Genomic DNA, 16,166 nt, shown 5'->3' on the forward strand with positions numbered 1-16,166 from the left:
AGAGCATGAATAGGATCTGATAGGCATACATTTAATGGTGTCTGTTTTGGCATATTCTTGTAAGTGGCAGAGAACTGTGCCTCGTCAAAGAAAGACTATATATCTTTGCATCTATTCACCTGATCATATCTCTGAAGCAACCACAAGTGTCTGCATGCAATATAATTTGCAGTTTCTATTGCATAAGTGAATAACTGCATAACAAGATTCGACACATAGCAACGAGATAGTGATCTGTAGATCTCTGCCTTTGGCTTTAGATGGAAAGAGTTACTTGGAACACACAGAACACTTTGTTCTTAAAATAGTACCATATTCGCTTCATATTTTACTGTCCCTTTCCTTATCATTTTCTTGGTCCTCCTTGGCTGTATTCTTAAAAATCTCTAAATTGTATGAATTTATTGCTACTTTTTGCAACTTCATAAGCCTTTTCTTTTAATCTCAAACAATCCTTTCCTTTGTTCCCCAAGGGTGGCTGACTGTTTTTGAGTTTTGCACCTCAAAATTCTAAGGATGTAAACCGTGTAATCGATCTTTAAAGTCTGTCCATTGCCAATGTGCAGTCATGCTTTTTAATGTGTTTCCCAGTCCACCTCTGCCAATTTGTGCCTGAAACTTTTATACTTTACCTTCATTCTAAGGCAAGGGTGTTAAATTTGAAATAAGTATCCCACTGTCAAATCATGTGAAGTATCTAAAGGTCCTTTAACAACAAGATTATTAATTAGTCCTGTTTATTCCATATTACTAAATATAAAATAACATGCCTTCTAGTGGTTGTAATCTGGGAAATTTTGTTTATTTCTTCTGTTGTTAGTTTCTTTTCTAAATTAATTAAAACTTTTTTTGAAATCCATCACTATGTTGTGGTTCTGTTCGCCGAGCTGTAAGTTTTTGTTGCAAACATTTCATCCCCTGGCTAGGCGACATCATCAGGGGACAAAACGTTTGCAACAAAAACTTCCAGCTTGGTGAACAGAACCACAACAACGAGCACCCGAGCTACAAATCTTCGCACAAACCTTGAAATTATCACTATATAGATTCTTTACATGCTAATAAATTAGATTCTTATGCCATTTGCAGCGTTATATCTGGTGGAAGAAGAGTTTAGATGTGTGGACGAAAGATCATCCTTTCCCGATTGATGTCGACTATATGATTAGTGACATACTTGAGCTGCTTCGACCAAAGATGAAATTCTGTGGCTCCCTTGAAGAGGCCATAAAACAGGTTCAGGAACTTGAACGCGAGTTCTTGATTAAACTAGGTAAGGAACAGTTCCAATTATATCATTCTGAAGAAGAGTCATACTGGACTCAATGTTAATTCTGTTTCTCCGGCATTTTCTGTTTTAATTTCCTCAAAACATAACTTTGCGTGTATGTTTATAAACACAAAATGAAGAAGCAAATTTTCTTCTCGCATATCATCTTGTTTCTGATGAAATAGTTTTGATTTCTTGCATAATCTTTACATATTAATGAAGTAAATCTCTGGTTAGAAAAGAAATCCACAGAGACACTGTCCCTTAGAAGCATTTGTCAAGCAAACTAGTCCTCTTTGTCTGCAGCAGTTATCAGGAAGTGCATGAAAGTAAAGCAGATGCTATTGAGTGACCTGGAAAAGAATCTTTTCTCCTGTTTAGCCCTGCCATTATGTGTGGAGGTACCAGCTGTAATGACCTTGTGAAAATCTGGGGTGGTTCTCCTTGGAGGAGAAGAAGTTTAATAAGAGATGTTTAAAATAATGAAGCACTTCTGTAAAGTAAGTAGAAATAGACTGTTTCCAGTGGCTGAAGGGTGGATGAAAGAGGTTTGTGTCGCTAAAGAATCGGAAGAGATTCATGGAGAAGCTTTCTTACACAACAAATGATTAAGATTTGGAATGCAGTGATACAGATTTAATTGTGGCCCTCAAAAAGAAGTTGTATAAATATTTGAAGGATAAAAAGATGCAACAATGTCAGGCAAAAAGGAGAAGTAGTACTTGAGTTCTGAAGAAGAGCCACTTTACTTGAAACATTAATGTTGTTTTCTCTCCACAGTACTAGACCTGCTGAGTTTCTCCAGCAATTTCTGTTTTTGTTTGTTTCAGATCTCCGGCATCAGCAGCTTTTTTTTTGTATTATGGAGAGGGATTTAATTAATTTCTATCTGAAAGAGCTAACACTGACTTGATAAGCTACATAGCTACCTTCATTGTGGTACTATTCCATAATTATTCCATCTCTGTTACCTGTACTTCAGTCACACCACTTTCTGCTTACTAATCTGGAGCAACAATGCATTTTAAACTATTTCAATACCTTCTGGTTTTCCTCGCTTAATCTTTTATGTTAACTCTCAACTTAAGCATTCCAACGCACTTATGGCCTCCTTTCCACCGTCCAAAATGAAAGGTCATTCAAAACTCCATTGTACCTGTCTGCTTGCTGACCTATGTTATTCCAAATCCAGCAACAATTCCATTCTAAAGCTGAGTTACAGTTCTGCTATTGTCTGAACATCTCAAGATATCACCTTGATGATTATTTCTGGCTAATAAAGCCGCCACTGAATATTCTGGCACAGATGGATGTGTGTTGGTGTTTAGCAGGAGAAATTTATTTATGCACCTTTGAATTTCACCGACTTGGAAGTTAAGCAAGCTAACATTATGCTGAATGACCTGGCAGTACAGTTTTTGTACGTCTTTGTTAATTTTGACACTTCATAAATGCTGACAGTGTAGGTTTGAAAGGGCTCTTGTTCTTTGTTTCATGGATTTAGCGAGGGTGGAGATGGAATGTCTCATAAAGGTCTTCTGTTAACAACAAATTGCCAAGCCTGTTTCTATCCAGCATTGCATCCAGGATTATGGTACACCAAAAAGTGAGAAATTTTTCAAATTCTTGTGATATGAGATTACATTTTGGTAATTTATGTTACTGATAACGTATTTTGATCAGTTTGTTTTGAAGTTTTGCTTTGGAATACACTCCTTTCATTATTAATTTTAGATACAGGAGTGATTGCTTTACCTTTAAAAAGAAAGAAATTTGTGGAACACGTTTATTGCTACTTTTCACATCAATAGCAATTTACAAAAGAAAAGCCTTGCATTCCAGGCACTTTTAGGTTGAGGAAAATTATTTCAGGAAACAGGCATTGATGAAACTATCTGACCAGGTTTGGAGAAATTATATTTCAGTAAAATAGTTCCTCCTCTTCAGCTTGACATTCCTGTTTATACTGGGATGCCTCAGTGAAATTAGACCAGAAATTTCACAACTATTCATGGATTGAAATATCATAATAATTAGCAAAACCTGCGTTTCTGAATCTCAAGATTAAATTTTCTCTTAGAATCTTTCTTCTTACATTGTACATTTTATTCTGAGAGAAACAGGTTTTTATTTTAGGTAATAAATTTGTCTAATAATTTAGCAAATATTGCGCTCATTAATCCAAATAGCTGATGTTTTTCAGTTTACTTTTGAGGAAATTTTTAATGACGTGATATTAATTCTTGAAGCCATTGGTTTTAGGAGCTCACTCATTGTTGCTTTGTCAGATTGGGCAGAACAACTAGCAGCAGACATAGGGAATAGTCTAATTATGTTTCATATTTTTGAGGGCATTCGTAGCATTAACAATGGCCTAAAATATTTTGATACAGATAACTGAAAAATTCTATATCACCTTCTGATTTCTTGGCATTTCCTCATGATTGTTATTTTCTGCCTTTTAATTTGGAGTTTAATGAATGTAACTTCTACATTTCTAAAAAGAAAAATCATTGATTACATTTGGAGAAGTTGTTATTACTTTGAATCAGTAAATTCATATTAATCAATAGGTTTTATGAACATTTGAAATAAGAATAGAAGGCTCCTTGCTTTTACAAGAAGCATATAGTCTTCAAAAATCTTATTCATTGCTATTCCATGATTATGATATTTATGCAACAATCTGTTTTTCTCATATAATAAAACCTAATATAACTAAAAAGCTATCAAATTGTACTCACATGATTGTTCCAATCCTGCATCTTGATTTTGGGGCTTTGACTCTTCATGTGATGGCTGTAGATGAGGATCTGAGTTCACCAGCCATTCTTTCCTGTCATATGAGTTACCCATGTATGTTAAAGCTAGAATATATAAAATGTTGTAAGACATGAAATGAGAATATCAAAACATTCAAAAGGCTTTGCCAAATTGCTGTAATTATATGTTTGCCACCTGCCCAGGTGGTAGATTGAAAAGCTACAAGACTCGCTTTTAATATTGAAAGCTAAGCTCTGAAATCATTTCAAATCCATATTCGATACACTAAATTTTTTGTCTGCATAAATTCCTAACATATGAGAGTAGGTTCTGTCCTGACTAATTCCATGGTGTATGTTTCATTTTCAGACTAAATCTGAAGCAATAAAAGTTAACACTAGATCCATGAATAAATCAACAGTTTGCAGCTTTACCTTCCTAAAGGTGAAAAACAGACCTTTTCTGTAGTGAAGTGGCACAAGATGCTAGCCAAAATCTCAACACTGTTATTTCAATCCTCCTGCATGCACGTACACTAAAAATGTGGTTCCTTGCAATCAATCTGGTTATCTTTGTGAATCTCCCAATTGTTTGCAGTGACTGGTATTGTCAGGCTGGCTGGGAGTCTTGCTACTGATTGGAGAACTGGTGAGGAATTACTATTAACTCCATGATGAGGCCTGACTGAAACAAAGACTTCAAGACTTTATGGTTATTGTCAGGCCTACCCTACAATTGAGGTCCTAATTGGTGGAAGTTCTTCTATCAGAGCTGCTGCTCAGACAGAAGCTGGCAGTGTCTCCTGCTGCTTACAAGAGTGGGATTGGGAGCTGCTGATGGTACTGCAACCATCCAAGGCCGCTGTTTGGGAAGTGACTCCAGGTCACAGATGAGGAAGGGCAGGAAGAGATTCACGGGATTGGGAGGCAAGGAGAGGGGGATGGGAGCAAGGGCAGAAGGTGGCTCTCAGTGGTTGCCACACACAATGTCCCCCCACCCCCAACTTTCCTGCCTGCTCAGCTTCTGTCCAAGACTGATCCTTCTGTGTGGGGCCCACTTCCAGGAGGCCACTAACAGAGATGGTAGGTTTTGTTGGGTAGCTGAGGATGCAGGGCAAGTTAACCTCTGAGGCACCACTAAACTGCACTGATCTTAGAGTTAACTATTGGCCTATTAATGATCCTAATCCAAATCCCACTGATGGAAGGGAAACCCTCACCCGTTCAATTTAGTCAGACAATGATTTCTTGCTGTCAGAAGACTTGTACAGGGAGTTTCCCAAGATTGTGATGCATGGACTAGGAGGGATATGTGAACGGTACTCAAAATGGTAGAATATAATTGAGGTGTCCAAGATGACAAAAATGACTTGGGTTTTGTTTGCTGCTGATAAAGATGAGGAACCTCAGTACTCGAGAACAAAACATTTTGCCATTTAAGTAACCAGTGGCATGAAGCATACACCAGTCAAGTATCTTATTACTGAAATCATATTACAACTCCCTCTACTTTCCCCCAATTTAAAAAAAATTAATTTATGGGATATGGATGTCACTAGCTAGACCAATATCTATTTGCCTATCCCTAATTGCCCAGAGGACAGTTAAGTCAGCCACATCACTAGGCTTGTGAGAAACATGAGAATGACAAGAACAAGGGTAGGTCCAATCAAGGACAGTAGTGGGAGACTGTGTATTGAGTTGGAAGAGATAGGAGAGGTCTTGAATGAGTACTTTTCTTAAGTATTTGCAAATGAGAGGGACTGCATTGTTGAAGAGGAGAATATGAAACAGACTGGTAAGCTAGAGGAGATACTTGTTAGGAAGGAAGATGTGTTGGGCATTTTGAAAAACTTGAGGATAGACAAGTCCCCCGGGCCTGACGGGATATATCCTAGGGTTATGTGGGAAGCAAGAGAGGAAATTGCAGAGCCATTGGCAATGATCTTTTTGTCTTCACTGTCAACGGGGGTGGTGCCAGAGGACTGGAGAGTGGCGAGTGTTGTGCCCCTGTTCAAAAAAGGGAATAGGGATAACCCCGGGAATTACAGGCCAGTTAGTCTTTCTTCAGTGGTAGGCAAAGTAATGGAAAGGGTACTGAGGGATAGGATTTGTGAGTATCTGGAAAGACACTGCTTGATTAGGGACAGCCAGCATGGATTTGTGAGGGTTAGGTCTTGCCTTACAAGTCTTATTGAATTCTTTTGAGGAGGTGACCAAGCATGTGGATGAGGGTAGAGCAGTGGATGTAGTGTACATGGATTTTAGTAAGGCACTTGAAAAGGTTCCCAATGGTATGCTTATGCGGAAAGTCAGGAGGCATGGGATAGTGGGAAATTTGGCCAGTTGGATAAAGAACTGGCTAATCGGTCGAAGTCAGAGTGGTGGTAGATAGTAAATATTCAGCCTGGAGCCCAGTTACAAGTGGAGTTCCGCAGGGATCAGTTCTGGGTCCTCTGCTGTTTGTAATTGTTATTAATGACCTGGAAGAGGGAGACGAAGGGTGGGTCAGTAAATTTACAGACGATACGAAGATTGGTGGAGTTGTGGATAGTGAGGAGGGCTGTTGTCGGCTGCAAAGGGACTTGGGTATGATGCAGAGCTGGGCTGAGGAGTGGCAGATGGAGTTCAACCCTGTCAAGTGTGAGGTTGTCCATTTGGAAGGACAAATAAGAATGCGGAACACAGGGTTAACGGTAGTGTTCTTAGTAAGGTGGAGGAGCAGAGGGATCTTGGGGTCTATGTTCATAGATCTTTGAAAGTTGCCACTCAGGTGGATAGAGCTTGTAAGAAGGCCTATGGTGTATTTGCGTTCATTAGCAGAGCGATTGAATTCAAGCGTTGTGAGGTGATGTTGCAGCTGTATAGGACCTTGGTAAGGCCACATTTGGAGTACTGTGTGCAGTTCTGGTTGTCTCATTTTAGGAAAGATGTGGAAGCTTTGGAGAGGGTGCAGAGGATATTTACCAGGATGTTGCCTGGAATGGAGAATAGGTCTTACGAGGATAGGTTGAGAGTACTAGGCCTTTTCTCATTAGAACAGGGAAGGATAAGGGATGACTTGATAGAGGTTTATAAGATGAACAGGGGAATAGATAGAGTAGACAGTCAGAGACTTTTTCCCCAGGTACAACAGAGTGTTACAAGGGGACATAAATTTAAGGTGAAGGGTGGAAGGTATAGGAGGGATGTCAGGGGTAGGTTCTTTACCCAGAGAGTGGTGGGGGCATGGAATGCGCTGCCTGTGGGAGTGGCAGAGTCAGAAACATTGGTGACCTTTAAGCGGCAATTGGATAGGGACATGTATAGGTGCTTCAGCTAGGACAAATGTTCGGCACAACATCGTGGGCCGAAGGGCGTGTTCTGTGCTGTATTGTTCTATGTTTAGGCTTGGAGTCCAAAGTAGGCCAGCCTTGGTAAGGCCAACTATTTCCTTCTGTAAAGATTTGTTTTTCTGACAATCAACAATGGTTTCATGATCATCATTAGACCCTTAATTCCAGATTTTTATTGAATTCAGATTTCAGTGTCTGCCATGAATGTGATTCAAAATCTAGGTCCACAGAACATTACCCAGATCTTCTGATGAAGTCTAGTCAAATAAAACTAGTCTGGCTCCCAATTTTGAAATAGCACTGCCTGCTCTACCATTGTGTTCTTTTTATTTGCAGGACATCACTCCCCGCCCACCCTGGCCAAAATCTGTGTTCTCTCTAGGTAGTGGAAGTTATTTTGCTGTCAATCCATGCTACTATGAATTCATACCTTATAGCATAAAAGAGGACTGTTCAGCCTATAACACCTGTAACAGCTCTCTGAACTGCATAAGGTACTCCCTCAGTCACTGAGCATCAACACCCTGTCTACTTGAGGTCTGAGTTGGGCTTGAACATGCTGCTGCTGCTGCTGCTGAGCAAAGGCTTGAGTGATTGCCTTATTTTTCAACCTTTTGTTGCTATGTACTTGTAAACTACATAAGGGAGTTTTGAAAAGAGGGTTGGTAAAATATAATTTATTGGGTCACAAAGAATAAAGTTTACATTCTTGACATTTTTTGTGATCCAAGTCCTCTTTAACCTTCAACTGACCACATTATTGTTCAGTCTTACATTGTCTTAACTAATCACCCTTGTGATATTGCAATATAATGAGTTATTACATATATAATTAATGATTAAATGCTTATATCCATTTTACCTCTATTAATGGAACTTCCTAAATTAAATTGGCTGACATGTTTTCTAAGCATGCATTTTCAACCAGGCTGCATATTAATGACTGCAGTCCTTTAATTTCTTTGAAACTTGATCTTCAAACAAAAATTAAGGAGTGTTATGTCCCGTATTTCATTTTTGTTTTAAAAGCCGAGGCATACATGGCTTAATTTGAGACCTTCAGCCTTGGCCATATGAACTGTTAAACAATCTCCTTTTTAAAACGTGACGTTTATCTTTGATATGTTCTCCTTTTATTTAAAGCATTATTGTCACAGGAACATGGTCGATTTTGTTTTTACGCAAGCATGTTGGTGGACTTCATTTTGTTCTTGTTGTCAAGATTGCATCTCTGTCTTGAGTACGTTGCAGAAATGTGATCGTTTAGGTACTTTACAATTTCTAGTGATCCTTTTAGCAAAAACGTAAGTTTGAGTTGTGTTCAAAACATATGTGCAATGAAAACAAAGCCAGATAATTAATGATTAAGGTTTAATTTAGTGAGAACTCTGTGCTTTGGCTTTTCTTCAGATTACCAGTGCTCATGCATTTTCTTTTTGACTGTGTTTGTTGTCAGCACAGCTGTCAGGGCCATGCACACTGCTCAGATTGTCACAGTTCCAATGATGCCACGGCATGTCAATCCAGGTTTACCTACCTTTTCCTATCAGACTTATGACTGTATTGGAAAGTTCAATAAACTGATTTTCATGACCTTTTTTTAAAAATCTCCCATTTATAAACTCTGTGCAAAAAAACTGCTGACCCAGTGGATCACTCAGGAAGAACCCAAAGTGAGCTGCTCCTGAGAGGCAACAAACAACGAGCGCACAGAAGATATGTCAGCAGTGTAGATTTTTTGATCCAAAGCATTGGTAGGAGATGTGTGTTTCCATTTAAGCTGCACAACAAACATTCTCTCTTCCTCTTTCTTGCCTTTATCAAATTCTCTCACCTTGGGCTAGCAACATGATGCAGGACATTAAATGGCTTGAAATATAACTGCTGTTTGTAGTGAGCGAACTTCCTGATCTTCTCAACAATTCTCCCTTACCTCTCTGGAATTAAATTTGACATTTTGCACGGTGATCCTCCATGTAGAGTAGGTGCTGCAGCGTGCTTGAAATACTTTGTGCATTTAAATTGTGAAGAGTGAACCACTGGAATGACTTGGGATATGTGAAGTTCTGATTATGTGATTCCTGATGAAGGGCTTATGCCTGAAATGTCGAATTTCCTATTCCTTGGATGCTGCCTAACCTGCTGTGCTTTAACCAGCAACACATTTTCATATGTGAAGTTCAGCATGTTTCAATATTGATAACCACAATGGTTAAAAATGTGCACCAAACATCAACTTGTTTATATCTTGATGTAATATAAATCAGAAGTATCCATTCCTACAAGTTATTTAATTAATCCTTTAGTCTATTCCTAATGTGTAGCCAAGGGTCTATAAGATGTTGGGGGGACATGATAGAGTAGATACTTATTCAGGAATATTCTGGATTCGTGCTCTTGGCTGGCAAAGGGAGATTTGGAGATGGACTAGATGAAATTGAAAGAAAGGTAGAAACTAGAAACAAAATGGATTAATTTTTCCACTTGAGGCCAAAATAAGTGGCACAGTTACATTGGTGTCCTGGAAAAAGTATTGTGGGAAGGGTCCTGAATGGGTCTAGAACAAGAAATGTTCCACTTCCGCCTTAAAATGATTTGTGTAGCTAGGATCCACGCAGGCGCACATGAAGTTCCCTTTAGAAGAAATGAGAGTAGTGAACAGAATCATCATTTAATGAGTGAGCAAGCTCAGGCAGGCTGAGGAGAGTGCTGCATATGGACTATTTGGACCAACATTCAGGGAAGAAACAGTCCTCAGGCAGTCCTGGTGAGGGATGGAAGTGTAGAATGGTTGGTGACCACTGAAGAACAGGTGGCTCGGGCCAGAACTATTGAAATGATGTACGGTGTCAGGAGATTGGTAAATGTAAGTGGGACTGACTCATCCAGAATGTTATTGAATAGTGGAGCAGGCTGAATGGTCTGTTTGTGTTTTTTATCTTTTTATCTGCAAAATCCATTTGATCTTTAGCTATGCTGTTGTCTCATTTTCTCTATTGTGTGCCCCATTTGTGCTGATGGAACTAGTGACCCTAACAGTAATGAAAGTGAAGATATGTATATGTATTTATCTAGCTCCAGGCTTTACACCAGTACAGACATGTGTAATGTTGAACTGACATTTCTGTTCCTCACTGAGGGGCTTTTGTCATTGACCTAGGTTTTAGCGTATGTAATACTGTTCCTTTTATTCTTCTGGCATCAGTGCTGCATCTTTCCTCTGTGTTTATATTTTAATGTAACATGGTAAGACATCATTCATAGCTTTTGTTTTCCCAAGCTTTGTGTGTATTGTAAATTTAATTTGTGGATCCTGATTTGGGAGTGATAAACTGCAGGTGGCATCTATTTCGTAAAAAAGCTGTGCTGTAAAGAATCTAGGGTATTGTTGTAATTAAGCATGTCATGAAAAAGATAGAGCTGTCAATTGAGTCAGTTTCCATTGAACTAGTGGTTAGTTGGGAGAATTGACATTGGCAGAACACCTGCTTGCTCCTTTCAGCATGGTATTAGGGGCACACACAGACCTAGGAATGAAAGTGAACTAAAGCGTGAGGTTTGTGGTAGTCCACTGGAGGGAATTTAAGGAAACCTTTTGGCAAAGTAATTGCATTTGTATCCAATTGTAGGAAATTTTAGATGATCCTTGGAATGTAAACCTAATTCTGGTGCACAATCTTTTATCCAAAATGCTCGATACCAGCTGGTTTTCAGAATTTAGAATTTTTTGAATTTCTTCTGAGGCTAATCTTGCGACTTCGTAGATATGCCTATATAAGGTATGATTTGATACCACCTTAGTTGATGAGGGATCAACTGGAATTGACTCTTTGCTGTAGTTCTGACCTTGTATCTGCGATTAGTATAGCTGCCTCAGTGCCAGGGACCCAGGTTCAATTCTAGCCTTGGGACCACTGCCTTTGTGGAGTTTGCATGTTTTGCCCATGTCTATGTGGGTTTCTGTTGGGTGCTCCGGTTTCCTCCCACAGTCCAAAGATGTGCATGTTAGGCGGATCGACCATGCTAAATTGCCCATCATGTCCAGTGATGTGTAGGTTAGGTACACTGGCCACAGGAAATATGGTGTTAGGTAGCGGGATGGCTCTGGGTCGGTGTGGAATTGTTGGGCCTGTTGGCCTGTCCCCACACCGTGGGGATTCTATGATTTCTAAGTGACACTTTGGTGAAATTTTTAAAAACCTTGCCAGACGGCAGATGCACTGAGAGTAAAATGGGCCTCGAAACAGAATTGAGGCCTGCCAGTACCGGCACACACCCCCACATGATGCATCTGAGTGATACGCATTGAGTGGGTGTGGAGTTGGGTTAACTGTTTGCATGCCAAACAACATTGTTAATGAGAAAGAATCTTTGCAAAAAGCCTTTGGATTTCGGAGCTGTTTGGATTTTTGGATTTCGAATAAAGGATTGTCTACCTGTATCTAGTTTGTAAAACTAAAGTTTTGCTTCATCTGAATTTATTTTTAAATTAAATTCGGGTTTCTTTCATAGGTCTTGTAATTGATGGGAAAGATTCCAAGTCAGACAAATTGTCTGGTCTGGGGGAAGGGGAAGAAAATCAGGATGATGATGACGATGAGGAGGAGGAAGAGGGTGGAGCAGAAACAGAGGAACAATCTGGGAATGAAAGTGAAATGAATGAACATGAAGAAGAGGTATGATTTCTAATAATTGTCAAAACTACCATTATCTTAAATGGCTGTCAGACTGGAATGAATGACATTTCCTAATGTCAAATAGGGTTTGTTGAACATCACATTATTTTCATGTCATATAGGAGCTGAGCTTTAGCTTAAAAACATAATAAATAGAGGGAACCTTGATTGTCTGAAGGACATGGGTGGGGATATATCGTTCGGTTAATTGAATTCCGGATAATTGAATGCCGAATAACATAGTATACCCGAGCACCAGACCATGTGATCTTGCCAGATAATCTGATATTTGGATATTCGAATGCCAGATAATTGAGGTTCCTCCGTAATTGTTATATCATCCTCGAAGTTATGCATTTTTTAATCAAGCAAACAGGCGAATTTGAAAGGTGTTCTATTAGTTTCCTCTTCAGATACTCATCTTGAAAATTCCCTGCAAAGAAATAATTCATGAGAGTTTCTCAAGTTACTTCCTTTGGAGTGTACTGACAAATTATTTTTGAGGCCTATTTCTCATTGCAAGACTTGGTTCAACGACTTATGAAACTTAAGAATCTTACAGCATTATGACACCAAATTATCATCATTGGAAAGAAATGCTTCTGTGGGCACATCCCTTTTACATTTGACTGTAACTAAGTTACTGTCCTCTTAGCATCGCCTGAAGTTTGCCCTCTTGTGTTGATATTTCAATGCTGTTGGATGTTGTCGGAGGTATGAGCTCTGACGCTGAGTTCCCATTGCACAAGTTGAAGAGCGCTGTGACCTGTCAGTATTCCTTGATCCAGCCCAGTGAAAGTAGATGTAACTGGTCATTAATCTGATAGCGAGAAATAATTTATTTCACTTGCCAGTAAAATGGTTTCGTGCACAAATGAAATTAGTTCAGTTGAAGCGCTTTAGAAAGATTTTAGAGGTATTAAAATAATAGCCTGCATAGCTGTAAAATTACCTTTTTTTAAAAGGTGAAAGCATTTAAACATGTATATCTTTCTTGCAACTAATTCCTGTAATGGGAAGCATAATAGAAAACTGGAGAGCGTTCAGAAAAGATTTACCATGATGTTGCCAGGAATAGAGAGTTTGAGATATAAAGATAGACCGAAAAGTCTGGGACTCTTTTCACTGGAGAGTAGAAGGTTGAGGAGTGACCTTATTGTGGTTTATAAAATCAAGGGGCATAGATAAGTTCACTGGCAAGTGTTTTTTTTTGCTAGGGTGGGGGAATTCAAAACTAAATGACATATTTTTAAGGTGAGAAAAGAAAGATTTAAAAAGAACATGAGGGGCAGCATTTTAATGCAGAGTGTTTTTTGTGTGTGGAATGAACTGTTAGCGAAAGTGGTGGATGCAGGTACAGTTAAAATGTTTAAAAAATAATTGGATAAGTTCATGAAGAGGAAAAGTTAGCGGGATACAAGCCAACTGCCGGCAGGTAGGGCTAGGTTAGTTTGGGACCATGATCAGTGTGGACTGGTTGGTCTAACAGTCCATGTCCATTGCTGACCCTGGCATAATTCACGAACAACTTTACAGTCAATTGCTTTAGAAGCGCGGCCGCTGTTGTATTTTGGAGACCTAATCGTCAGTTTGCATTCAGTAAGCTCCCACAAATAGCAGTGTAATACTGATCAAAGAGTATATTTTTGTGAAGTTGATTGATAGATGGATGTTGGCCAGAACACTGTAGATAACTCCATTGCTCTTCATTGAAATTGTGTTGTGGGATCTTTTACATACACTTGAGAAGGAAGGTCAGACCTCTCATCTGAAATTCAGCAGATCAGACAGTGCTGTACTGAACTGTTAACCTGGGCTCATGTCCTGGAGTGGGATTGAACACTGAGTCTGCCAACTGAACTAAAGTTAAAGCCAGATTAAATTTTTAATTTTTAGTACCAGGTTCCCTTTGTTGCATTTTGTACATAGCAAATTCAATGTTCAAATGTTTTTTCTAATTTGTATTACTAATGGAAGTGTAATTGGACATTTTAACCCTCGAGTCCAGCCCACTAATGAGATGGTGTTTTGCGTGGCAATGTTATTATCTTGGCCCTTTTAAAAATATCATAATCCCAGACCTATACTGAGCCTTGAGTAACTTTCTGTACAATGGAAGCAACTCTCAAATAATCTCTAATATTGGGCATTCTGCAACCAAGTTCCAGAATGGCTAACGTGACCTTGACTGGTCCAGAATAAACCATAACTGAGCTTGAAAAGCCCAGTGAAGACAACCCACATGCTAATGTTTTTCCCACGTTGGCACAAGAGTTTCTTGAAGATAATTTAAAAACATCACAAACCATTGCTCAGTGTCTTGTTCACTATTTAGTACTACTTTAACGTCCTTTTATGAAATTAGGTTAAAATATACCTTTTGGAGCGCAACGTTATGCACCGACAGTGTTCAGGTATATCAATTGGTGATTTCTGAGCTACAACAATGGAAAAATCTCATTAAAAGGAAGCAAGTAATTTGCATTGTTTATGTAAGATTATAGCTAGATGAGCACATTTTGGTTGAGTGCCATAGAAGCAACCACACAACACCTTTTATAAAACCAATGTCACAAATAAGGTATTGTATCCAATTCTGGTCATTACACTTCAGGAACAAATGTTATGGTGAAGAGGGGCTTCACCAGAATGGTTCCACGCTTGGGGGAATTTTAACTACAAAGTGAGGTCTGAGAAACTGGAGTTGTTCTCTTGGTACAAAAGACATGATGGGGACATTTAGATTAATATGTATTGTGACAGGTTTTGATAAGGTGTACAGGTGACAAAGGGCAAGAAATGTAGGAAGGATGCGAAGGAAACGTTTTTACACACGTGGTAATGATCTGGTACTCAGTAGCAGCAAGATCGGTGGAATAAGACTTGAATAATTTTATAAAGAAGTTGGGTAGACACTTGAAGGAAATAAATTTGCATGGTTGTGGGATTGAATGGGGAGGCAGGAAGGTGTGGCTTGCTCCACAGCGAGCTAGCGTGATATGATAGGCCCAAATGGCTTCCTTTTGTGCTCTAGAGTCATAGAGATGTACAGCATGGAAACAGACCCTTCAGTCCAACCCGTCCATGCCGACCAGATATCCCAACCCAAACTAATCCCACCTGCCAGCACCTGGCCCATATCCCTCCAAACCCTTCCTATTCATATACCCATCCAAATACCTCTTAAACGTTGCAATTGTACCAGCCTCCACCACATCCTCTGGTAGCTCATTCCATACACGTACTACCCTCTGCGTGAAACAGTTGCCTCTTAGGTTTCTTTCCCCTCTCACCCTAAACCTATGCCCTCTAGTTCTGGACTTCTCAATCCCAGGGAAAAGACTTTGTCTATTTATCCTATCCATGCCCCTCATAATTTTGTAAATCTCTATAAGGAGACCCCTCAACCTCCGATACTCCAGGGAAAACAGCCCCAGCCTGTTCAGCCTCTCCCTGTAGCTCAGACCCTCCAACCCAGACAACATCCTTGTAAATCTTTTCTGAACCCTTTCAAGTTTCACAACATCTTTCCGATAGGAAGGAGACCAGAATTGCATGCAATATTCCAACAGTGGCCTAACCAATGTCCTGTACAGCCGCAACATGACCTCCCAACTCCTGTACTCAATACTCTGACCAATAAAGAAAAGCATACCAAACGCCTTCTTCACTATCCGATCGACCTGCAACCCCACTTTCAAGGAGCTATGAACCCGCACTCCAATGTCTCTTTGTTCAGCAACACTCCCTAGGACCTTACCATTAAGTGTATAAGTCCTAAGATTTGCTTTCCCAAAATGCAGCACCTCGCATTTATCTGAATTAAACTCTATCTGCCACTTCTCAGCCCATCTGGTCCAGATCCTGTTGTCCTGTTATAATCTGAGGTAACCCACTTCGCTATCCACTACACCTCCAATTTTGGTGTCATCTGCAAACTTACTAACTGTACCTCTTATGCTCGCATCCAAATCATTAATGTAAATGACAAAAAGTAGAGGGCCCAGCACTGATCCTTGTGGCACTGCACTGGTCACAGGCCTCCAGTCTGAAAAACAATCCTGCACCACCACCCTCCGTCTTCTACCTTTGAGTCAGTTCTGTATCCAAATGGCTAGTTCTC

General features: G+C 39.6%; 1 protein-coding gene across 3 annotated transcripts in view; it reads left to right on the forward strand.

Moving 5' to 3' along the window:
- Positions 1-16,166, forward strand: part of upf2 (UPF2 regulator of nonsense mediated mRNA decay) — a 100,669-nt gene that overhangs the window by 52,531 nt on the left and 31,972 nt on the right. For all 3 annotated transcript variants that reach the window (XM_060842627.1, XM_060842626.1, XM_060842628.1), the window contains 2 exons: positions 1,090-1,273; positions 11,880-12,043. In XM_060842627.1, the coding sequence (XP_060698610.1) occupies positions 1,090-1,273; positions 11,880-12,043 (348 nt within the window). The remainder of the gene's footprint in view (positions 1-1,089; positions 1,274-11,879; positions 12,044-16,166) is intronic.

The sequence above is a fragment of the Hemiscyllium ocellatum genome, chromosome 23 (assembly GCF_020745735.1).
Source record: "Hemiscyllium ocellatum isolate sHemOce1 chromosome 23, sHemOce1.pat.X.cur, whole genome shotgun sequence".
NCBI lineage: Eukaryota > Metazoa > Chordata > Chondrichthyes > Orectolobiformes > Hemiscylliidae > Hemiscyllium > Hemiscyllium ocellatum.